General features: G+C 45.0%; 2 protein-coding genes across 6 annotated transcripts in view; one reads left to right on the top strand and one right to left on the bottom strand.

Annotated features, from left to right (window-relative positions):
- DOCK1 (dedicator of cytokinesis 1) overlaps positions 1-25,659 on the bottom strand; it is a 548,347-nt gene that overhangs the window by 269,805 nt on the left and 252,883 nt on the right. The window lies entirely within an intron of this gene.
- Positions 1-25,659, top strand: part of INSYN2A (inhibitory synaptic factor 2A) — a 61,108-nt gene that overhangs the window by 11,095 nt on the left and 24,354 nt on the right. Inside the window, exons 3-4 of one of the 3 annotated variants that reach the window (XM_010357863.2) lie at positions 8,202-8,465; positions 8,943-10,131. In XM_010357863.2, coding sequence (XP_010356165.1) covers positions 8,948-10,131 — 1,184 coding nt within the window. In that variant the 5' untranslated portion in view covers positions 8,202-8,465; positions 8,943-8,947. Of the gene's footprint in view, positions 1-8,201; positions 8,466-8,942; positions 10,132-25,659 lie in introns of those variants that run through there. The other 2 variants (XM_010357881.2, XM_010357873.2) reach the window with 2 other exon arrangements.

The following is a 25,659-nucleotide window of genomic DNA, read 5'->3' as shown; positions in this document are numbered from 1 at the left end:
CATGAGCCACTGCGCCTGGCCAGTGTTAAGATTCTTAAACCAGTAAGTAAAGAAAGATGATTGAGCATAGGAGAAAGACGGTGCTTAGAGGGACCTACTCCACAGAACACTTACATTGGTGTTAAGCAGAGAAAACTGACACACAGCAAAGCAAAGTGAGCATCCTTCAGGCCTGCTCTTACACGTCTCTCAGGTGGAGCTTACCCTGACTCCCCAGGGAGCACTCTCAGTACCTCCCTCCTCTTACATGGTCCTGCGCACAGTGGACTGGTGTCAGCCATCGACATGTCTCTCCGCTGCTGGACTAGACACTGCCCAAGAATATGCCTTGTTTTTTCCTGTGTGCCCAGCATCCAGTATGGTGCCTGGGTCACCCTGGGCATGCAGGCACTGTTCAGTGAGTAAATGAAGGTGACAGATAAGGACTGGAGAAGGCATAGAAGACAAGACTAGATCTAGACCACCAAACACAGACTATCCATGAGGAAGGAGGACCAGGGCATGGTCCTGGAAAGTGAACCAGCGCAAGTGAAGACACAAGGTAGAGACTGACCATGGTGTGTTCAGGAGACAGTGCAGGAAATGGCTTCATGGCAGTCAGCAGATGGAGCATTTTTGAGCAGCCAGGAGAAATCTAGAAAGATGAGCAGGTAGGAAAAAGGACAGATGATCTTATAATAAAAGGCTCTTTGGAAGTGCTACCAACTGGGATGTATCCAGGTATATTCAGAGAAAAGCGATGTGTGCACTTGAAGCCAAGAATAGCAGGAACTGCAGGATGGGGGATGGGGGTGGGGCATGGGGGATGAAGAGCTGAGGGCAGGAGAGTTAAGAAGGCCAAGATCAGGGTGGGAACAGTGTGGAACTATAGGGAAGAAATCAATAGGAGAAGGAACAGGAAGGAAAAACAAAAGGAACAGGGCATGGTGACGACTGATATGGGGGGATTAGACTGGGGAATGAATTAAGCAAGCCGTTGGCGGCAGCACTTGTTGGAAGCCTTCAGTATAAAAATACTGAAAGACTCTACTAAGCTGGAGATGGGTCTCGTGACCCCAATGCAAAGCAAGTCCAGTCCTGCCTTTAACAGGGGGTGTCTTCTTTTGCTCCAAGCTCAGCTGGGGTAAGCACAGTAGCTGTGTTGCTGGGTTGAGTCCATGCCACCCTTGGGTCTCAGGCATTACATCGTGTTAGACTGCCTCCCAAGAAAGACCACTGAGTCCTCCTCCTCCAGACTACCAGAGACACTGCCAAGTTTTTCATGCACAAAGAGATAAACCTTTGAAGACATTAGATGAAACTTTATGAGGGAAGGATATGGTTTCATGGTTTTAAAATGTAGCTACTTATTATCATGCACAGAGAAGACAGAGGTTCACAATAGCTGCTGGTCAAGGAAAAAATTAAACAACCAACTAACCTGGCAGAGGAACACCAGGATTGATAAGCGGTAGATTTTATTTTTAAGGAATACAATATACAGTGTAAAGTACACAATAGATAGACCTTTTGTTTATTTTCTCTTCTCTTCACCTTCCCCCCAACAAAAATGACATCTTGTGTTATAAATGCTAAAACTTCGCTCTGTGCACACTTGCAGCAAATAGCTCATTCAAACCAAGACAGTCTTTTCAGACTAGGCCATGGACTGCAAACTGTACGAGGGCCGTGAAGATGACAAGCACTAACTCTTTCTGTAGACTTCAGTTAGGATTGTGTACACGGACCCCAAGGGCAGGTTCTTTTCTCTACATTTGGCTATCCCCTTAGGAATGGAAGCTAATTACAAGATATGCTCAAGTCTCCTTTTCTTCCTGGCACAGCTACCTTTGCAGTGAACCGAAGACCATGCAAAGTTTAGGATTTGGCCAAATCAAGGAAACATCGTGGTATTTTCATACAACGATGAGAATATAAGGGGGATCCATTCTGATGGTTGAGTTGATAGGCATTCCCACGGCCTTGCCGGAAAGACACACTGCATCTTCAACTCTAAATGACTTCCGTTGTCGTGAACGCTACCTCCAAGCAGATATCCTGCCCTGAGTGTTCCAATGGGGTATCCTCAAATAAGACTGGGAAGTGGCAGGGAAAACAGACTGCTTTGATATAAGTCATTTGGCGGGGGGGGGGGGGGGAATCAATGTCCTAGTTTTAGTTTCAGATAAATCATGAATCAAAACATGCTGTTTAGTAAACAAAAATATAGATTCAGCATAATCAGGAAGGCAAAGCACTCCCCAAGTGCATTCTAGTATGTATCTTTGTGTTTTCATACGAGTGAGATTCCCATTAAGTCTAAAAAAGGGAGACCACCTCTTCTGTGTCCTGCCAACTCCCGCCTCTGATGGGCCCCAAACTATCAGCTGATTGTTGCTTCATCACTCGGAAGCCTCCGGGGTCAGTGGGACACTTGCTATCATACCTAAATGTACTCATGAGCTATGTTCAAAGCACAGCCCTCCTGTCTCACACTCTGTCAACTGTCGTGATGATGGGAAAGGGGGAGGCAGGGAAATTAGTTCCTTTTACCAATCTCACAGGCGATTTTGGTGAGTTGTTGGAATCTCACAGGCGATTTTGGTGAGTTGTTGGAACCAACTGTACTGAACTCCTTTTGGCCATTATTAGCTGGCATAGTTAACTGCTGCAAATAAAATTTTTTTTTTACATTGACATAATGTCTCATTTCAACAAGGCATATTTTCCAGTTGATTTTCACCAACATCATAAAATTTTGGTAATTCATTTCTGCTAATGTAGATTCCATTTAGACAGGATGAGCAAAGGTTAATATCAGCATAAGCTGAAAATCAAAGAACTGGGTAGTGAAACATAAATGAAGAGTCTGGACCATTTAAGAGGGCCATTCTCTGGATCTTTTAAAACATGAGCACCAAACCCCAAGCATCCATGCTTCCCCTCCTTTGTTCTCACTGCCTTGAAGCAAGCCAGTGTGAGCCTGTGTGGTTTACATTATGTGGCTGAAGCAACAGACCATAGGTTTTTTTTGTTGATTAAGGGTGTTTTCTAAAATCACAGATATGCATGAGTGGGGGACTGCACCTAAGATAGGTTTTCTTCTGCCTCGATGCCTACATTTAAGCTCCATGAGTGCCCCTTTTCCCTGCTTTGGACTGGGTGGTCATCAGTTCTTAATGACAGAGGTTTCACCACAATATTCTACACATCGAGGGAACGGGGCATCCATCTCCGTGTTTCCTCCAAGGAGCCACAGTTCTGCAAGAAAACAGTTCCTCACACATTGCTCAGTCACACAAGGGTGTCTGAATTCATCTAGTCACCCCTTTTTGGTCCTTCTCATCAGTGACCTCTGAAGAAGACAACAAATATACGGAAAAAATAACATTTCACTATATAAAGAAAATTAAACCAGATAATGAATCTAAGACACAGTCCGCCATCTATGGCAGCTGGCTTTGCCCCCAAGGAAAGGAGGACTTCCAGTTCTGAAGACTCAATTGGCACCTATGAAACAGGTCTCTAAGCTAACTATTTCATAACACCGGTGACTTCATTTAGTGAGCGAGGTTCTGTTTCACCTCCCCTTCCCACTGGGAAGCCGGTGGTGAAGAATGGGATTTCATTTTCACCACTGTCCCATTCTGAGTAGCCTCATGTTCAGGCGCCCCCTCAGCATACGGAAGAAAATGCTGACCCAGTTCATCTTGAATCCCAGCCAGCATCTTTGACTCCAAGGTGTCTGAACAGTGAGAGAGCCATTAGAAACACCTGTAATTTCATAGAGTCCCTTGCAGCACTCATCAGACCGCTTGCCTGGCTATCTTGCTGTATGCGGGGACTGCTGGGTCCTGGGAGGTGTCTCAGTCAGACTGGCAGCTGATTGCATCCTCCCCTGCAAATCCCATCACAGGGTCAAAGTGCAAACCTGCAAATCTGCACGGACATTTTAAGAATGGACAGAATCCAGTGGAGAGTTTGTCTTGTCAGCTGATGGAACCCCACAAAGTTGCCTTCAGACTATTGAATCCGTTTTATTTCTAATTAAAATAGATGCTAACTTCCTTCCTTACAGTACCTTTGCTCAAATATTGACATATCTTGTGCTAAACATTTAACTATACATAGCTAAATACATACGCAGGCACGTATATACCTATGCATATATACACACATACACACACTTGAAATTCATTTTCGTTCTTTATCGGGGCTCCCTCAAAACAATAAAAGATGACCTTTGGCAAACGACTTATACCCCCATCTCATCATTCCTGGGTTTTTCTTATTCTGATACAAGTGGTTATACCTTCCGGAGGCCCGCTTCAGGTGTGGATTGGATTTTACCTTGTGTTATTTCCATTGGCAAAACCAGAACGACACTGGACCTCCCTCCATTCTCCCCAAATTGGAAAACAGAAGGAAAAATAAATCTCTCCGAATGTGTTCTCTTAATACCACAACGATGACCATTTTTGTTCATTTTTTTCCAGTATAATTTGTAGACTGCTGTTTCACTTAACATTATTTCGTAAGTGTTTTTCTATGATACTAAATAATCTCTATAATTATCCTTTTAATGGCCACCCAGAGTGAATGTAAACCATAATTTACTTAACTGTTTACCTATTGTTAGCCATTTAGTTGCTTCCATTTTTCACTTATTTAAGTTGGAATGCATATTTTCATACCAGCCATTAATTTAAAGCAGCATGCAGAGATGGCTCTCCATCACTAATCTAAAAATGCAGGGTTTATATATTTACAACTCACATTTGATTATGAAATTTAATTTGAGGGTAATTAAGACATTTATATTCCAAACAGCTCCTCAACATCTAGCTCTCTCGAGCCAAACAGGCACAACCATGACTAGCCATTTTCACCTCAAGACAGCACAGTCCAATGAGTTCTAAAACACAATTTTCCTATGAAAAATAAACTTTATGAACTCCTACTGCTTTAGAGCCAAGAGATTACCTCCCCGAACCAGAGTCCGTGGTTCTCTAGGGTGACCCAGCCAAGGCAAGCCATCGTGAAGAACGCTATTGTGGCTTCATGCTTAGTCCAGAATTCATGGCAACCCTTGCTCAGTGCTCCCACACCTGCTGTGTTACTGGAACTACCTGGATGTCCTTGCCTAACCAGCACCCAGATACACTGTGGGAACAAGATAAGGACATTGCTCAGATGAGTTTCAGTTGTTTGATGCTTTTAAAGTTTATCATGGATCACTTCAAGTTACAGAGTTCCTTGAGCAAGGGTAGTGGGTTAGGGCATGTGATTCAAACAGATTCAGCCGTTTCAATGGGTGTGGCCTACTAGTCATGTGACTCTGAGCAAGATGCAAAAAACAAAATCGTGTGCCTCAGTTTCTCAATCTGCAGTATGAGGATATGAATAGTGGCTGCCTTGTAAGGATATGATGAGGATCAAATCTAGAAAACGCAACTGCTATGCATAGGGGAATGCTGACATTTGATTAGCACATAGGAGCACTTAACTACATGCTTACTGAATGTTAACGCCACACTGTAACGTATGTACATTCACTTGCTGAATAAATGCATGAAGGCATGATGAATGGAGTAGTGTGGGAGAAGGTTCCACCTGTTTCAGGGACAGTCCTCTGTAGAATGTCCCATTTCCTTTCATAATGAAATCATTTTCTTAATGGTAATCACCGTAAACCTCACCCTCCATCCCCAATAAAAAGCAAATGAACACCCTGAAAAGATGTGTCCACCTTAGTAATTCTTAATGTCCAGAAATTCAATTTTAAAGCTTTAGAAAATGTCATCCAGCCATCAGAACTCATAACCTCATTTGAAGCCAAAATAAACCAGCCGCAAAAATTCCTTGGTGTTTTCCCTATCAGGGAATAAGAACAACTCAATTACTATTACTGTTTTTTTTTTTTTTTAAGTCAGCGATAACTAAACTGATTAAAAATCCGAAGTATTACCATCATTTTTTTTTTTTTTTTACTAACACAAGATGATTTTTATGTACTAGCAACTCTCTATAAAACAGAGAAGAGCTTAGAATTTTTTATTATTATTTGGCCACTGGCAATTAATTCTTCTGATTCGTTGTATTAGTTTGATGGTTGAGTCCAAGACCTAGAATATTTCTTACCCCAGCCAACTGATGCCAGAAAATTATTCAGTGCAGTCCCTAGCAAATGGTGATGATGAATAGCATGGCAGGACAAACTTATTCAGACACACATTTTTCAGAGGTAGCAGGGAAAAGGCTGAAAAATTACTAGTAAATTGCTTTTTGTAAAAATGCTCTCTCTTTCAAATTTCCCCTAGTATGAAGGTCTTCTGCAGAATGACGGCACAAGACATTCTGACATACCTGACAACAAAGGCAGTTAAAGAATGAATAGGAGATCAGAGTGAAGGTTAAGATTTAATCTTCTTATTCCACCCCCACTGCCACCCATACTGTCCCCCACACCAAGCTGTCTTGTGTGCATCTGTTTAACCCACTGGGATAAGAATCTCTAAAAGCCACCGATGCTTTCTCCTGAGTAGGCACGCCTTGTCCCTCCTTCCACCTATCATGTAGCCATCCCAAACGGAGTCGAGATATTGGTGCATCTCCAGTCTGTTTCTTGCCTTTTCTCTCCTCTCTAAAACTGCCCAGTTTTTCCAGTTTCAAATTGCAGCAATCTCCAGATATCCCCAGCACCTAGTAAAGTACCAAGGACTTCCTTTGCTGTCTACGCAGGCCTCGCCTTTCAGGACACAGTATAGGATAATCGAACAGGAGCCCGAGGCATCCAGAGGTGCAAAGGCTAATACAGTGGTTCTCTGCCAGGCAAGACTCTGCTCCCAGGCTCATGTGGTAATGTCTGGAGACATTTCTAGTTGTCACACTGGGAGGGAACGGTGCTACTTCTTCAGTGGGGAGAAGCCAGGGACGGCTGACCACCCTGCACTGCACAGGACAGCCCCTCCAAAGCAAATGATCCATCCTGAAATACCAGTAGTGCCAGGATTTGGAAACTCTGGTCCCATCTAAATCAAATGCTGCAGAGATTGTTTTTTTGTTGTTCTTACACATGATTACCTGTTAGTTGTTCATGGCATAATGTTTGAAGAATGTGATTCCTTCACTCCTTCATTCAGTGAACAGCAGTGGAGGCCAGCAAGGTGACAGGACCAGGCTGACCTGAGACACAGAGGTCAGTTTAACAGAGGGTCAGTCGTGTCACTTACTTTCAGATGGGGGCTGTGAAGTTGTCTCTTCTTCCCCTTTACGGAACCACTGTGCACCTCGGCCTGTCATGCTAACTCAGTAAGGGCTAAGGATATGGGGAGGGGTCATGCCTCTGTCTGTTGGACAGCTGGGTCTATGAGGAACAGCATGGATTCAGAGGTCACTAAAGCAGGGTCCTGCTTCTGCCTGCGCTACTTATTTGCTGTGTGACACTGAAAAGTGACACAACATCTCTGAACCCTAGTATCCTCTTTGAAATGGGAAGTGTAGCCTTGACCTTCAGGAACATTTGTAAGCAAGGTATTCTGTATGTGGACGAGCAGAGTATCTGGCTCTCAAACCACCTCACTCCAGAAGCAGTGGGCCATGCCATGCGTGTCATAGTTCTTGTGGCATTTTCCAGTGAGTGCTGCCACGGGTCTCTGAGCTGGTTTTTCAGACTCCCCCAGGACAGGACACAAGGTGTGTCAGCAGCCGGGCTGGGGGCAATGTGGACGAAGCCTGTTTTTGTGCAGCTCTCATGCGCCCAGGTCCATGACCTTGCCTCTCTGGGCACTCAGCTGCAGCCACTCAGGCCCTGTACACCCTCCGTGCCTTCCCTTTGACTGTTTTCTTCTCAAACACAAAGGGGTAAAAGGCAAAGCCTCACTCACAAACAACATACTTAACTCTATTTTCTTGCTTTAAGTGCAACCATCAAATAAGTTCTTCCATGTGCAATAAACAGCTGTGAATCTGCCTAATAAAGTGAAGCCATTTTACCCCACTGGTATTCCCCGAGAGGAGTCATTGGCCACCTGCATCTTTTTAGCTGCATTTAATAATTCAGCCCAGGATGAATTTGCATGATTAACATAAAGCCTCATGGTTTTATTTGCTTTCAGAATTTAAGTACTGAAACAACGACCATTGTTTTCATTTTTGGAGGTTGTGATCAAAACACAAAACTTGATTCTAGAATGAATAATTTCTTTTTTTTTTTTTTTAAGAATTATTTTCCAGTACCACTCTCCATGGAATCAAAAGAGTTGCAAACACGGCCTTTGTAGATGCAGGGAAACCCACATTCTTTCTAGGGCTGGTGTTAACCCATGAGAAGCAGCCATTCCCTCGTCGACTTCTCCTTCATGGTTCCCACCCAGGAGCACGGCCAACTCTCCCGCGGAATCCATAATGGCTCACGCAAATAGATTTCTTTCCGTTCCTCCTCGGAGGGCTCTCCACATTTATCTGCTCAAGACGTAGCAGCTCCAGTAAGTCTTTAAAACAGCAGCTCTCCCAGATTCCAGCAATAGATTAATGACGTCATCCTCAAAAAATAGTCAAAACGCAAACCAAATAAGTAGCACTTGGTAAACCATCTGCCTAAGAAGGGGAGTCACGCGTGTGAAACGATAATTTACAAAGCAGAAGAGGCAGCATCATTGGGTTTCTTGATGAATGTAGTAAAACAGGTTTCTCTAATGGGGAAACATGCATTACTATCAAAAGAAAAAGTGAGTGTATCCCACCTGGAAAAGCAAGCAGGCTTTAATATCTGAGAAGCATTTCAAGCTATGCTGCCAGCGACCCTCAGCCCGTGTGATTTTCCTTAACATAAAGGCCGACCTCATCTGCTTAAACATAATTAGGAAACAGGCAGTCGTCGTGGTGGCTAAAAGTTTGTGCGGCCGGTGCTTGCATATGTATTTCTGTCCCACTGACACCTCTGTTGCTGTTTCTGAATGCAGGAACCATGGTCAGTAAGGACACCGGCAAATGCATACTCACAACGTCGGAGAGTGAAGTGGAACCCGCTGCCTGTCTGGCCCTGGAGATGAAATACGCCCTGGACCCCAACCGGCAGATTAAAAAACGGAACAAAGCCCTGCAGGTGCGGTTTAAGGATATCTGCGAGGCACAGAATGAGCAGAGGGACACACAGCTGTCCTCGGGCCAGCTGGGGGAGAAGCGGGAGGCCAAGCCCGTGTCCTGCAGAGCAGCCTATCGCAAATACATGACAGTGCCTGCACGCAGGTCCATCCCCAATGTCACCAAGAGCACAGGCGTGCAGACCTCGCCGGACCTTAAGAAGTGTTACCAGACGTTCCCTCTGGACCGCAAAAAGGGGAACCTCAAGAGCCTCCCAGCTGCAGATCCCTTTAAAAGCCAAAACAATGGGTTTCTAACAGATGCTAAAGAGAAGAACGAGGCTGGACCCATGGAGGAGGCCCGGCCATGTGGCGCAGGGCGGGTGTACAAGACCACAGCCTTGGTTTTCCATTCTAATGAACACATGAACGCAGCAGACCAGCCTTTGGGGGTCAACTGTGCAGAACCGTGTAAAAGCCCGGAGCTGCTCAGCTATGGAGAAGCTGCGCTCCAAAACTCAGCTCGGCTCCTCTCCGAAGAGCCCAATTACCAGTTGCTCGGGAGGGCCAAGCAGGACCGGGGGAGGCCAAACTCCGAGGAGCCCGCTCCACCTGCCCTCGGGAGGGTGTTTAAAACAGAGGTTGCCACCGTTTACGCACCTGCCCTCAGTGCCAGGGCCCCCGAGCCTGGTTTGTCAAACTCTGCGGCCGCCAGCCAGTGGTCACTCTGCCCGGCAGACGAGGAGCGGAGGAGAGCCACACATCTCAACGGCCTCCAGGCGCCCTCGGAAACTGCCCTGGCCTGCTCACCCCCGATGCAGTGCCTGTCCCCTGAATGCAGTGAGCAGCCCTCACAGACTCACACCCCGCCGGGGCTGGGGAACCAGCCTAGTCCCACAGCAGTTGCTGCAGGTGAAGAATGCCAACAAATCGTGCCTCATACAGAAGTGGTCGACCTCAAAGCACAACTTCAGATGATGGAGAACTTGATCAGTTCAAGCCAAGAAACCATCAAAGTGCTCTTGGGGGTCATTCAGGAGTTGGAAAAAGGAGAGGCCCATCGGGAAGGGTATGTATGTTCACCCACGTCTTAGGAAGCTATGCAGACTCATGAGCACAGGGTCCATCTGTAGCCCCAAACCCAAGTCCGTAATGAGACTAACGCCAGCATTTCTGTAAACAGGTCATAGTCTAAGGGTGTGGTGAGCTCCAAGGGGTCACAGATTATTTTATGATACTAGACTTCACTGCACCCTGCACGATACACTTTCTGATTAATGTTCATCTTGCTGGCCTTGAATTCAAACCATACCTATGCTTAGAATGAATTGCTAGCCTTTTCCTTTTATTCTGCTAGGGCTAAAGGTTTGTGATATTGATAATGTATAATAACATATGCCAGTCCAAAATATCCATTCTAAGTAAGAATAGAATCATATTAGGAAGAGAAGAAGGCATAGGCCTCTTAGGAATCACATTAGGAAGAGAAAGGAAATTTCATGTGACATTTGGAAAAGTAAATGCTGACTTGCTTATAATAAATAATTGAAATAATATTGGTATTCAGGACTGTACAAGGCTTTACATAATAGACAGTGTGTTTTTCGTTCTGTACCTGGAACTCAAGCAATGGGCATCGTGAGGCCAGTCCTGACTGTATATGGTTAGGAGACAGATGCCCTCCCCCACGGGCTGCCCTATGTGTCGGGCGGGGCTGCAGAGAGAATGATGCCAACTTCACGGCCGATACTTTGTTGCGTTGATAAGACCCTGTTGCACTTCATCTTTTGAAGTTTAAACTGTGCAGCAGCATCTTTAAAAACAAATGACCTAAAGGTGGGGCTTTAGTTCTTGAGCTCTCCAGTGCAGAAGCCTCCTAATAGGCTGGCGTGTGCTCAACTGATACAAAGTAGCCTGTTCTACTCTGTGTCCGGGTGGGTTATCGGACTTTGCCTGGATTGCTGAGACCTTCTCTTGCCCACTGCCCCTTGAAAGTGTCTGTGTTCCTGCCAGCCTGTGTCCTGCAGGTGACACTGGAGGCAGCGTGCTGTTGCCTCATGTGGTGTGCACCCTTCACTCTGTGAGCCCTGAGCCCTGGGTTTAGCAAGCTAGAAGCCAGCCCGAAATAAGCCAAGTAATGTATTTTCAGGACAGAAAACCACCCGGGCACAAAGTTTCCTTAAGAGGATTGCTGTGGCTGAGTTAGACAGCTGTTTGCTGACGGCAAAGAATGAGGAGGAAACACCTCCTGCCTTAAGGTGGAGGCTGAGGCGAAAGGCCCAGCTCCAGCAGCGGAGAGGCTGGGGCAGGTTCTGTCCTTGGCTCTGGCTGCTCCAGCTTGGTGCAGGAGGCCTGTCTACAACTTGATGCTCTTAAGCAAAAAGAATTGCCAGCCAAATGTACAAAAATCTTAACAGTAGATTCATAGGTAATCTAACACCATATGATATTTCCAAAAGGCCTTGTTTAATCTTGGGTTTACACCTCCATTTTCATCCCATTTTGATCAGTACAGATCCAAAAGCAATACTCCTCGGGGATGGGGTGGGGGAGATCAGTGATTTACTGATCAGTAAGTAGTCCACATTCCTGCAAAAAAAATTAAAAGCTCAAACAGTGACCCAGTCACTGACATTGATATAGATGGTAGTGAATTAAACCAGACAGCAAAAGAGAAAGATGCCAACATCACCAGTTGGGAAAGAAAGTTCACCAAATGGTGTAAAATGAAATATGTACACTAATGCGCATACTCACAGGGGTGTGTGCCCGAATAAGAACCTGAGAAGATTGAACACGCATGAACACCACAAGAAAGGCAAACCGTACAATACATGGGAGCTGCTTCTTACGCTACTCTTAGAACAAGTACGGAAGATTGCTTTAAATAAGATCCTCAGGGTTCTCTGAGATGCCATCCATCTAGCAGTGTGGTTCTAAGTTTACTAAGACGTGTCTGGGTAGGAATCTGGCACTGAGGGCTTGGGCAAGGGCTGTATGTCTCTGTGCTTTCTTTTTTCACCTGTAAGTTGAGATCACTGTCTGTCCTGCAGATGGGATGGAATGACATGGGGTCACCTTCCAATGTGTTCAGCCTAGTGGCAGTTGTGTCTGAATGGGCAGATGTCCGCTAGTGGCACGAGTGTTGGTCTTGCTGCCTAGCAATGCTGGAGCGGGGGTCTGGGGAGGACTTAGTGGTCTTGTGGGCATCCAGTGTTACGAATGCATCCTCTCCATGCCTGGCACAGAGGCTGCCACACAAGACTGTCGCTGAAGCTCTGGAGCTGCTCTCTCCAATACAGTGGCCACTAGCTGCACGTGGCTATTGAAATTCAAACTCAAATTAATGACAGTTGAAAATTCACAGTCACAGCAGTCACGTTTCAAATGCTCAGTAGCCACATACATAAGACAGTGCAGCTACGGAACGTTTCCATCATCAGGAAATGTCTTCACTCTGGTATCCCAGAACATGGCACAGTGCCTGGTTCTTAGGCATCTGAGGACTTGGGCACCTTAAATCAAGACAAAGGATGGTTTTACTTTAAAATCAATCCTAGTTCAGTTGCTGCCAGCACAAGCTCACGGTGGAAGGTAGAAAGGCAGGTCTCTGTTGTGTTCCTGGGAACAGTCACTTCCTCCTCTCTCTCAGAGCCCTCTGGACTCACTTGATTTAGGAATCAAGTGGTTCCAAAATCCAAGGCCACCTTATGGGGCCCCCTCTTGCTCAATGCCCCAGGGTCATTAATTTGGCTGAAATTCAAATTTCTGCTCCATGTCAGAACATAGGAGAGGACTGCAGCCTCAGAGACAGGCAGATAAGATGCAAGCTCATTCTCCATCCCTTCCCAGACCCTGGGTACAGCACAGAGTCCCGGGAGTGACAGCTGTGAGCAGCAGCAGCCAGCACTGGTCTGGGACATCTGGAACAACAGGCTCTGGATGGAAGGAAGTAGCATCTGCTGATTTCCATGGTGTAAATACTGCTACCGTGGCCAATTTCAGTCTCACAAAGTCCTAAAAATGTAACACTCTGCTCCACTGAGCACCCAAACAATCCCTTGAAGGGCAAGTTCTAGGACTTTAGAACAAGGGGTTCACAGGGCTTACTTTATGTACCAGGTCTGAACTGGGAAGTAGGTATTTTAGTTGCACCTCATGGTTTAAAAAAAAAATACAAAAACAAAAAGAAAACAGGAAAATGCACTCTGCTTTGTGTACCCTGATACATAGTTATTATATGATAAGACAATGAACTGAATGACTAAGTTAAAATATCAATGGAGGCCGGGCACAGTGGATCACGCCTATAATCCCAGCACTTTGGGAGGCCGGGGCGAGTGGATCACTTGAGGTCAGGAGTTTGAGACCAGTCTGGCCAACATGGTGACACCCCATCCCTACTAAAAAATACAAACATTAGCCGGGCGTGGTGGCAGGCACCTGTAATCCCAGCTACTCCAGAGGCTGAAGCAGGAGAATTGCTTGAACCCGGGAGGTGGAGGTTGCAGTGGGCCAAGATCACGCCACTGCACTCCAGCCTGGGCAACAGAGCAAGACTTCATCTCAAAAACATAAAAATCAAAATCAATGGAATTTTTCTTGGAAAACATGCTAAAGCCTACAAATTGGGAGCTGGAGAACACTCTGAAGCTGGGGAAAGTCAGTTCCTCTCCCAACTTGCCACCCCAATAAAGCATACAGGGGCTTCCAATAGAATTTCATCTGCATTCAGAAGAGTCAGTCCTAGTGAGGGCAGGCACCTCGGAGCCCATGACTTTGAATGCAAGTGACAAATCTTGCCCCCACATTTCCACACGGTACTTCAGGATTGACGACCTGGCCCAAAGGGGCCATGGACCTGCTCCTCGGGAAGCCAGTATTCTTTGAATCCTGCTGATGGCCCTGGGCAATGTATTTCTTAGAACATGTTTATTGTAAAATCTCTTTAATAGGACTTCTTTTCACTATTGAGTTTGTCAGGCAAGTGCTTCCCTGTAGTTCTTAACCTGTGCAGGAATTTCTGTGTCACTGGCTACAACCACTTTTAGTAGCTTCCAAATTATTTTTCATAAGAGACTCTCATTATTTTCATTTGCTTATGTAGATTTCCAAAAGGCTTCGGCAAAGAATGTTTATGGCTGAGACAGGTTAATAACCTCTGTGAGCTTCAGTTTTGTCTGAAATCAACTAGGGGTGGTGGACGCTGAAATACAGTATCTACAAAGCTCCCATCTACAGCCAGCGCGCAGTTGGCGCTGAATAAAGGACATATTATTTCATATAGTTACGAGCATTTCAGTGGGATGAATTCTGCAAGTAGGTTAGATGTGCAAAAAGTATGCAAAATCATGCCTTTTAGTCCCTCGTAAAACACTGGGGCAATTCACTAAAATCACTCTGCTTTGTGCAGTGCGGGCTTGCATGAATGCCAAGAATTATCCTGCTTATTTCAGAGCTCTCAGTATTATGCTTGTGTCTTCCGGGGAAGTTCAGGGTCACACAGGCTACCAAAATAAGTCACTAATGGGGGTCATTGAAGGCTAAGAACAAGGCAAATGGGGCAGTGAATTTAAAAAACCCAATCAATTATGAGAAGAGTGGTAATTCCCTGTAGCAGCTATGGGATTCCTGGGCAGGAGATCCTCAGACGAGTGGGGTGTAGGTCTTGGTGGCTCGTTGGGTAAACTCACCAGCAACTACGGTGTGGCAACCCTGATAGCACTCCTTGCCTCTTAGATTTCCTACACCAAACATTTAGTGTCTTGAAGTGTCCATTGGCTGGTGACAGCCTAGTGATACTCTGCTATTTGGAGAAGACCAGAAATGATCGTGAGAAGATTTATTTGAGGATATCAAGCACATGATCAGGATCTGTCACTGTCCAGAGTGAAGCAGATTCTTCTACGGGCCAGGCCTCCCTCAGCATTTGCTTGGTGTTATCTGCAGGCTTGGGGTAGGGGGAGAGAGCAAGAGGACCCAGGCCCTTAAACATGACCAGCAGGTAGTGATGAGACCCTGAGGCTTCAGGCTTTGTGACTTTACTAATTCAGAGCAAAGGGAAGAGGATGATTAAGAAAAGAAAATCCTAAGTAACACACCAACCCAAAGAGTCTAGTACCTTGCAGGAAGGGTGGCAAACCCAGTCATTTACCACCTCCCATCATCCCTGCCACCCCATCGCGGGGTCAGTTCCCTGTCAGTAGGGGTCCTGTTCATCCTCATTGAGAAAGGGTGGTTTCTTGGTGTGAGGCCCAGCTCTCCTGAGTCTCAGGCACACAGTGGTAAAAAAAGAAGCTAAAGGAACCCCCTGAGATCAGGGACTTTGTGAGGGTGCCGTTCACAGTGATGTTTAAGACAAGGGAGCAAGGAAGAAAGATCTGAGGGATGGAAAGAGTTAACACAAACGAAGCGTGGTATCCTGTATCAAGGTTTCCTTAACTTTACCAAAAAAAAAAAAAAGAATAGCCAACAAGTAATGAAAGGTCATGTGAAAGGCCATGTGCACATACACATACTTAAGAGGTAAGAACTTAGTTTCATGGACATCTGTGTTTATTGCGAGGTCTCGGGTCAGTTCCTGTATGGCAGAGGTCAGCAAACTTTTCTGCAGAGGGCCAAAGAGTAAATACCTATTGAGAGCCAGTCTATGTCACAATGATTCAACTCTGCCATTGTATCCTGAAAGCACCCACAGACAATCTGTATGAATGGGCATACTTGTGTTCCAATAAACCTTTATTTACAAAAATAGGTGGTAGCCAGATTTGGGCCACAGACCATAATTTATGGACTTCTATTATATGGTTTGTAAATACAGTGACCACATTCATACAGCTAAAAATGTTCAGGCCAGAATATGGGTGCAGGCAATCCAACGTGTGTGACTGCCAAGCACACACGCCCATCATTCATTCACACATTGAGAAGGTATCTGCCACTCATCACCGAAGTGATGGATACTGTGCCAGGCAATGAGGGGATGTGAGAGTCAAAGGAATTTGGGCCCAGCCTTTGAGGGGTTCACAGTTCATCGGCATTCAGACTGTTCAAATATACACTTAATTGCTCATCAGCCCACACAACCTGGGCTCCTGCTTTGGAACTCTGTGTGTGTATGATACACATATACCTAATATGTATGGATAATGTATATGACAGCATCTCTTGGAAACATGAAAAAGGTCTCATTCTCCCAGCAGCAGGAATAAAAAGCCATCACAGAACATGTTTGTGTGATGTGACTTGCGTTAACCTAGATATTGATGCTAGATGGGTAGAAATGATATACTTGCTGTATCTTATGTCCTCATATTGACAAATCACTCAGAATCAGGCATTCTGCAGAGAGACCTGTCAGAGGATAGGAAATCTCTGAATTTTCTCTAATTACCAATGCCCAAACAGAATAAACACTGCATCACAATTATAGAGGAAGCATAAGGGGACTATTTAAGTCACAGAGCTGAAAGAGCCCACATGGAAAATTGTGCACCGCTGCAGCAGCTGTGCATAAACGCTGAGGAATCGCGAAAGTGTGGGCTTAGAGTCCGATTTCCCAGCTTCCCAGGTTCCCCCCTCCAAGAGCCAAGGAGAAAGCTGGGCACAGTGAGGCGATCCCATCCCAATTTGGCTGTGCACTCTCTAGCAGGATGATTAGGTTGTTCTTGCCAAAACCTACCCACTTAATAGAGATCAAAGTCTTCCACCTGGTTAGCTGGGAATGGCCCAATTTTGAGGAGAGGAGGTGGGTGGCATTAGACAGTCTCTCAACAGCCGCTGCAGTCCTGAAAACGATCTTGTGGCTCTTCTCTGGAATGCTGAGTGCCGTGTTCCCTGGCTCTGGCCAGATGCATCACAGAAAAGCAGGGCATTGTGAGCAGCAGAGAGAAAGCAGTGCTGAGCCGAGATCAGAAGCAAAAAAGGCTGTTGCTGCCAAAGGCTCTCCTGTGCCTTAGCACTCCCCATTTGAATGGCATGGAAATGTCAGCACTTCATTTTCTAATATTCCTGATAAATCAGTTTCGATGTCTCTCTCCACATTTATCACAACCCAAAATATTTTAAATCATTCCAGCCAGTTGGCTGAGGTCAACCTCCATGCACTTGCTTCTTCCATTTTTCCAGTGTCAGATTCAGGAGAGGGGTAGGGCGGGGTGACCGGGCTCTCCACTCTGCAGGTCCTGAGATGCTGACCTTCCCTCTCCTGGCCTGCGTGCACAGGCTTATTAACCCCTCTGGACCTCAGCTTTTCTCTGTAACACACAGCTGAGAATGCCTGCCTCCTGGGCTTCTTTTGGAGATGAAATGAATTATGGACAAAGAGGGTCTCAGTCCTCAGACTGTGTCCTCAGACTGTGTTTGCACTCAGTAAGTTACTCCCTTCGAGGATACTTTGCTACTGGGAAGCAACCTTCCAAGTGCTAAGATTCAGGGAGGTGAAGCCAGGAGATGAGCCTGAACACAGGAAGAGATTTTCTTGCTGTATTTTACAGGGTGGTTTATTTTGGGGATGGGAGGTGGTGGTGAGGATCACTAAATGGAGACATCAAGCTTTGTCTTGGTGGTTTCCAGAGCAAAGGACAGGACCAGTTCATTTGGTGTCACAGGCAAGGGAGCTGATGTAGGGTCAGGAGACCTGGATTTTGTCTTAGTTCATCCTGGCCTGGCCTCTGAGCTACATTTTTTGATATGAAAGGAAGATGGTCCAAATGAGAGGAGAGGCCCTGGAGGCTCCTTTCTGCTCCAAGAACATATTCTATAGAGATGTCTGAGAACATCACAATTTCAGCCACTGCCTTATAATACTCATAAAAGTTGGGGGCGGGGGGGACCTCTCTGCAGATCTCTGTCAATAAAAGTGTTCAGTGATCCCACTGTTCTGTTTTCTTTTTTCCTGTTGATACTCCATCAATTCCTTATCTCTCCCAGTACTACAAATGCTAGAAGTGGTCTCTGTCCTTCAGGATTGCAATCCTTTGAATTGTTTTCAGGGAAGCCATTTTCTTTTCTTTTTCTGTTGAAACTAATGGCTTTTATTTATTTGCAATAGAATATTCAAGTTGGAAACCCCAAATATAAGTTATCATTTCTTTGAGATTTTGAAATGGGAAGCACATTTCATATTCTTTCTATCATTTTCTTCATTTAGTTCACAGGGTCACAGCAAGCCTTTTTTATAGCTTATATTTGTATAACTTTGTAAACACTACTTTTAAGTTCTTAAAAAAATAATAAGGCTTTCCATCTCTAATATGAAAAATAAAGCAAAATATATTTGTAAGAATATAAAACACATTCCGAATTCTTGCTTTGGGCTTCATGTAGGTATCACACATACTTGAAAATGTAATTTAAATAATCTTCCTGTGCAGAATGCCAAAATAGATTTCAAATACCTCCTGAGCCTTTTAAGTTGGTAGGTGAATAAAAGCCTCGCCATCGAGCCACTAGGCAATCCAGACAGCCCATTTGCAGATAAAATGAGCAATTCAAGGCATGGCATGAACATTTATGAAATTTATGGATTTGTGTCCCAGAATTTGGGTTTAAAAAAAAATGAAATGCAACTTCCAATTTTCAAATAATTTAAAAAACTCCATGCAATTCCTGCTAAGCTATGCAAAAATGGTTTGAGTTCTATTTCCCACCGGAGCTGAGGGAGAGTTCCAGTGAAACGAGAACCCCCACACAGAGTACCTACAGAGGCCACCAGTGAAACGAGAATCCGCACACAGAGTACCCACAGAGGCCACCTGCTCTGAGCACCTACAATGTGCCAGCCATTCGGTATTATCTTCTTTAATCCTTAAAATAACAACCCAAGGTGGGAATGCCCTCCATGAGGAAGCTGCAGATTGGATATGCTCAGTACCTTCTCCAAAGTCAAAAAGCTGGTGAGACATGTTAATGCCAGAATTCACATCTGGGCTGTCAGACCAGACCACTCATCTTCTCTCTCCCCTGAAAATGAGGAACCTAACATGAACTAATGAAAATGCAGGCATTTAAAAAATTTTTTTTGCTAATCCAAGTGTGGGTTTTCCCTTTTACTTGAAAAGGCTACAGAAGCTCCTACCCCCCAGGCCTGGTAGGGTTCATGCCAATTCATCTTCTGGTGAAAGCATCTTTCCGGTGCTAGAGACAGCAGAGGCCCCCCCACCCCCACCCCATTGAAGAGGTCCTATAAAGTGTATTGGGAAGGATCTGTAATCATTCACAGAAATCCTCTCTGTGAGGTAATTTCAGACAAGTCAAGGCCATTGATCTTTTAAGTGCAGGGCAGAATGCAACATCTCTCCTTGAGGAACCTGCTTGGGAACCCAGTTCATTAGGCCATTTGTTTTTTGTTTGTTTGTTTGTTTTGATGGAGTCTCGCTCTGTTGCCCAGGCTGGAGTGCAGCGGCACGATCTCAGCTCACTGCAAGCTCCGCCTCCCGGGTTCATGCCATTCTCCTGCCTCAGCCTCCCGAGTAGCTGGGATTTACAGGCGCCCGCCGCCACGCCCGGCTAGTTTTTTGTATTTTTAGTAGAGACGGGGTTTCACCGTGTTAGTTAGGATGGTCTCGATCTCCTGACCTCGTGATCCGCCCACCTCGGCCTCCCAACGTGCTGGGATTACAGGCGTGAGCCACCGAGCCCGGCCCATTAGGCCATTTGTAATATGAGTGGCTCTTCAGAGGACCATGACATGCCTGTCTGGCTCTTCCTTCTTCATACAGATGTCCACATCCACGTGAACAACAAACATTTGATACTGCATTGTTTGCAATGCAATATAAAAATAAACCTTAAAGATAGGCTGGAAAGAACGTTCATGAAAATTGAGATCCTGGAGGAAAAAAATGATCTAAAAATGCACATCCTTTAACCAATAAGGTAGTAAAGTTTTCTCTATCAGTATCTCATTGGTTACAGCACTAGGGCTATCCCCCTAGAAAAGTCTCATAATTGGACATCAAGAACTTTATAAATGATCACACCAAACTTTAAAGACTTTAGTCTTTGGCAACAAGAGCTCTGCCACATTTGTTAAAAAGCAAATGCAAGGTCAGGCTTTTGAAACAAAGCACTACAGCTCCAACACGTATAAGTTCTCATTAAAAATTGTTAACTAAGCTTGATCTAAAAACACACATCAAAAGAAATTAAAGATAAAAGACTCTGTGGATATTTACCATCAGAACCACTGGCAAATAGACAACATTAATGCTTTCAAATTCGAACCTCTGTGACAGTACAAGAGCTGAAGAAATATGGGAGCCCAGAAGGAAAATCTGGTTTAATACAGTATACTCACATTCTTATTTTCATTCTAGTTTGGTAGCCAGTGCCACCAAAATTAATTTTCATTAATTTTCAATAAATTATAGCTTAAGCTTTATCTCTCCTCCAGGAAAACAAGTTAATCAACTCGGCCTCGGCTGGCAAAAGTTGTTTTCCTTATTAATAGCTGCTCTTGGTGCCTTCTGGGCCAAGTGACTTGTGTGTATCATTGTCATCATTTTGCAACTTAGTATCTCCCTGACTGCATGAAGGAAGGAAGGAAAACTTAAGCTTTGCCCTGTTTATAATATAGCCAGGCAGTCCACACACAAAATAATAATTACGAGCTTTCCTGATGTTTATGTTATGATTTTATGTTATGAAAATATGATTAAAAGGCACTAAAGCTTTTTAAAAAGTCCTGCCTTAATAATAGTGTTCATCTCTGTATTTGTCCCAGTCCAAATCTGCATGTATTTCCGACAATAATAATGTCTATAAAATACTAATGCATTCCATTTTCTTCATCGTGCATGATGGCTCTGTGAAAAAGGAAGCATACAAGTTGCTGGGACAGGACCACAGAGAGGAGCAATAAAAACGAGGCAGGGCCGGGCACAGTGGCTCACGCCTGTAATCCCAACACGCTGGGAGGCCAAGGCGGGTGGATCACCTGAGTTCAGGAGTTTGAGACCAGCCTGGCCAACATGGTGAAACCCCGTGTCTACTTAAAAATACAAAAATTAGTGGGGCGTGGTGGCGGGCGCCTGTAATCTCAGTTGCTCGGGAGGCTGAGGGAGGAGAATCACTTGAACCTGGGAGGTGGAGTTTGCAGTGAACCCAGATCACAGGCTGCACTCCAGCCTGGGCGACAGAGCATGACTCTGTCTCCAAAACAAACAAACAAACAAAAAACAAGGAGGCAAATGACAGGGGAGACAAAGGGCCGAGGGAGAAAGAGAGGAGAGGGAGCCCGGCTGACCCCTGTGTCCTCTGGGACACGACGCCACACAGGTTGGAATTTCCCTGCTAACTGTGATGCTTTGCCATGATACTCCAGTATTGTTACCCTTTAATTCTTGATAATGAAAACAAGCATTAAAAGCTTCCCTAACAGCCAGAGCCTCCCCAGAATTATAGTGTCACCACATCTGGGGAGCTGCAAGGCCAATAAAAGTTAATTTGTCCACACCGTCAAAAGAAAGCCACTGAGTTCATTAAGGGTGTTTCTTCCTGGAACGTATCCACCAGGACTGCTTCAGGGCAAAAAAAAAAAAAAAAAAAAAAGCCTTTATTCGGACACGGAAGTGGGCCTGGTTTAGGTGCAAGACCAAGCTATTTACTTTCAAAACTGGGTGTTGGAAGCAGACGACGACTGATCTTTTTCCTACTTGTTTGAGGAAATTTAAAATGGGCTACTATGAGTACTATTTGGACAGATGCATCACAAAACTGTGAGAGTCCTATCTTCCTTTTCAGAAGCAAAAGGGGTGTTATCAGTTCACCCAAAAGGGCAGTCACACAGATTCCTCATTCATTCACTCATTCATTCACTCAAGCATTATTCAAAAAATATTTCTCAGTCATCTACTCTACTCCTGGCCCTGAGGTGGGCACTGAAAGTTCGCCCGTCAGGGAACAGACAAAAACCTCTGCCCACATCGTGCTGACCTTCTCGTGGAGGGAGACAGGGAAAGCGAAATAGCTACAGCTCATGGTATGCTCCATGGCGAGAAGTGTGGTGGAGAAGTCTCAAGCAGCGAGGGAGGGAGAGGTGGGAAGGAAACTGACTTTCACTGGGCATGAAAGGACCGGGCATTGCTGATGCACCTCAGGCCCTGATCTGCAGAAGTCACCAAGCTATCAGCTAGGATTGTGAAGAGGAACAAAGACATGTTCCCAGCCAGCAAAATGCCCAGTCCCACAGGACAGAGAAAGTGCATCCAATCATCAGATTCCACGGTGGCATGGTCTGCAAGAGAGCCACAAACAAGGTGCTGGGAGTGTGCCAGAGGGTGTGTTGCGCTGCCTGGGAGGGAAGAGAGAAGCTGGGCCAGGACCAAAGATGCGGGTTTGCATGAGGGTTAGAACAGCCCCATAGAAGGAGTGCTACTGTTGAGAGCTATGTGATTCTGCTGCCTTAGCCCATCAACAATTCCTTCATTTTGGAAACAAAGGTCTTCTGGATTTTAAGTGTCTGGGGGCAAGACCTGTGTTTTATTCTTCCAAGCAACTGTTCCCCCACAGGCCATGCACAGAGCTGATGCACAGCAAACACCTGATGAACAGGCCTGGGGAGGCCGGTTCGTTATGTTGGCTCATTTGTAGGAAAGTCTGTTAAGGTCTATGACTAGAACACTAAGTAGAAATAACTAGGCTTGTTAAAAATTATCCTGACATGTTAAATGAGACCACGTGGAGTTGACATGTACAGGTGATCCTTCCAGGGTTTAACATCTCTATTGCTGGCTTTAAGGGAATGGGACGTGTGTGATTCTGAGAACTTTGCCCTACCATGGAAAAAAAGTAAGGTAAAGAGAAATGGGATGAAGACAGACCCACCTCAACTTCTGAATGAGCTGTGCTCCAAACATCGTTTCTAAGTAATTTGTGTTGAGGTTGCCAGGGTAGCCCTCAAAATCCTTTAATCTATATGGAGATTCAGCATTAGAATGCTATAAGATCTAACTATCATGTTCTAAGAGATACATTACTTCCAAGTTCTCACACGGGATTACAAAATAGATCTCCCTTAATCAACTGGGACACAACTGTATGCAAGAAACACTATAGAACATGCATGTTCATATTGAGGGAGATTACACGGGTGTCTGAAAAAGAAGTATTTGCCCTTCCCCAGAAACACATTCTAGACAAATGTAGAATACTGAGTTAATGGGATCAGCTTTACCATCTGACATACATCTACAGGCAAAAGAGCTGGAGAAAAGAGAAACCAATCATACAATATCAAATCGCATTAACATTCTCGAAACCCATGAGTGGTGGTTATATTAAAGTAACTCTACCAAAGACACTGCTGTTCCATCATCAAAGTCCGAGCAGAAAATATGGGAGACAGTTTTCCAGAGTTTTACTTAACTGTCAGGAAAAAGCTGCTAAGTTTCTCCGGAACAGGGGTCCATCCAACCCCAGAGATCTGAGACAAAGACACCTTCTCAATTATATTTTTCATTTGCTCCTTCATTCATCATTCCGTGTATCCACAAACCATCCCCACCGTGACTGGCATGGAAGATATTCATTTGTTGGGCGAACAAAGAAAGATTAGTCTGCCATGACAACATGGCAAGACACGTGTTCTGGCAGAGGAAACCGAGCAGAGGTGAGGACAGTGGGGGAAAGCCAGCCAAAGGGTCCCTGAAGAGCAGCTGATGGAGCTGCTCTGGCAGAGCTCTCAGAAGGTGGCAGCCAGGCAGCTGGAGAGACGTCAACACTCACCCCTGTTCGACATCCCAAAGGCAGGGGAGAAGAGGGGCAGTACTCCTAACAGCCTTACCAGTATGGAGGGTCACTGTGAATTTGTGCTCTTCAAATTGCAACTTCAGTTTTTACCACTAACAACTTACTTTGTCTGCTTGGAGATCCAAGGCCAGCAAGGATCCCAGAACTGCCCAGCTTAACTTTAGCAAGCTGGGTGCTGGCTGACAGATGGCTCCTATCAGCTACTGGGAAAAAGGGAACAGACAAGCCATTACCAAAAGCCAGTACTGCCTTTGATGACGGGGTGATCTCGGGAGTTGGTTAAGAAAATCGACTTCATATTCTTTTAGCCACCATAAATTCGCTGTTCCCTCAAATTCTAGCATTTAACAGCTCAAATGCTTATGACAATGTAGTTGCATTTCCATGAGTATATGCTGAAGTCTAAATCCACTTTAGCTGTAAAGAGCTGACATCTGAAATAAGTACACGTCCAGGGCATAATCTGGCAAACTCCTGGTGAGACCTTAGATTCAGGAACAAGCCAAATCTACTGCTCAGAGTGGCTCTCGAACATAGGAGGGAATCACTGAAAACAGTGCCTTTACTACTTTTTGAAACATAATTTCTCCCAGCAATAGTAGTGGTATCATTTTATGCCTCTAATTAATGTCACTTTGAGACTATTAAGTGAAAAAGCCCTTCAAGATGCTGACATAAATGATGGCTTCGTTATCAAGAAGAGACAGCTAGTGCACAAACCTGGGTAAGAATGCAGAAGAAAAAAACGGTTGTTGCATCCAGTAAGAAAACTGAAAGAACAAGAGAGATCAAATGGAAGAGAATAAATTAACGGCGAAAGAATTTTCTTTGAGAGCAGAGACCATGCCTTTTTTATTTCTGCAACAACCACCATCTATAGCTTAGGTCCATACAGGCAAACCTAGAATACAGCCTCTGAATTAATTCAGTGTGACAACTTCAATACCCTATGTGATGAACGTTTTGAAGACCACACTTAGAAGGTCATGCCTTGATTTCAGCATTATCCAACGTGGAGTTCCCTCACATACTAGAAGCTCTGAACTTGCTGAAAATTAACAAGCCGTTTAAAAGAGCAGCAAATCAGCAACTGGGCCGCTTGCCCTCCTGTGTACTGTATACTGAATACATCTTCCAAGGAGGGGCTCACAGCATGCTGCTGAGCTCTGCAACCAGACCAGGTACACACAAATGCCCCATCCAGTCACCCAGGAATGTGAGAAGAGAAGTTTCCAATTGAGAATTTAAATCTTATGAAGGAAATAGTGTTGTGGGACTATGGCAGTAGAAACAGCACATTTAAGTCAATCCAATAACCTAATACTCGTACTGTCATTACTCTTAGGTACTGTAAAATTAGTTTCCACTTGCTGACCATTCCTCTACGAGATGCTTGTCACTTTCTCGGTGTTTGCTTCTAATGATAGCACAGTGAGACTTTTCTTTTTTTTTTTTTTTTTTTTCTTTCCTGACCTTTTAACCAAACAATTTATGTTTTGTTATGATTGCCTCAGAGTTGTTAGTCCTGCCTCTCAGGCCCCATCTTCAAGGTCTCGGAGACACTGCTCAGCTTGGATATGTGGCTGGGAAGAAAGCTTGCAGTGACCTTTCTCTGACATTTCTCAACACCCTTTCCTAACACCCAGGGCCCTGCTGACTTAGATCTCGCTGTGGTGCCGGCATGAAAGAGCAGATGTCGTCCAGCCCTCCCGTGCCCTGCTCCTTGCCGCCCAGGACGTGGCCATGGTGCGGCTCTCAGGCTGAGGCCGGCAGACACTGCTTCTCCTTTATCGTTCCTGCAGTGGGGTCACAAAAACTGCAGCACCAGCTCTGCCACGGGCCTGCC

The sequence above is a fragment of the Rhinopithecus roxellana genome, chromosome 11, assembly GCF_007565055.1.
Source record: "Rhinopithecus roxellana isolate Shanxi Qingling chromosome 11, ASM756505v1, whole genome shotgun sequence".
In the NCBI taxonomy this organism is placed as follows: Eukaryota; Metazoa; Chordata; class Mammalia; order Primates; family Cercopithecidae; genus Rhinopithecus; species Rhinopithecus roxellana.
The sequence above is the reverse complement of the archived record's forward strand: the minus strand, read 5'-3'. Positions and strand labels throughout refer to the sequence as shown.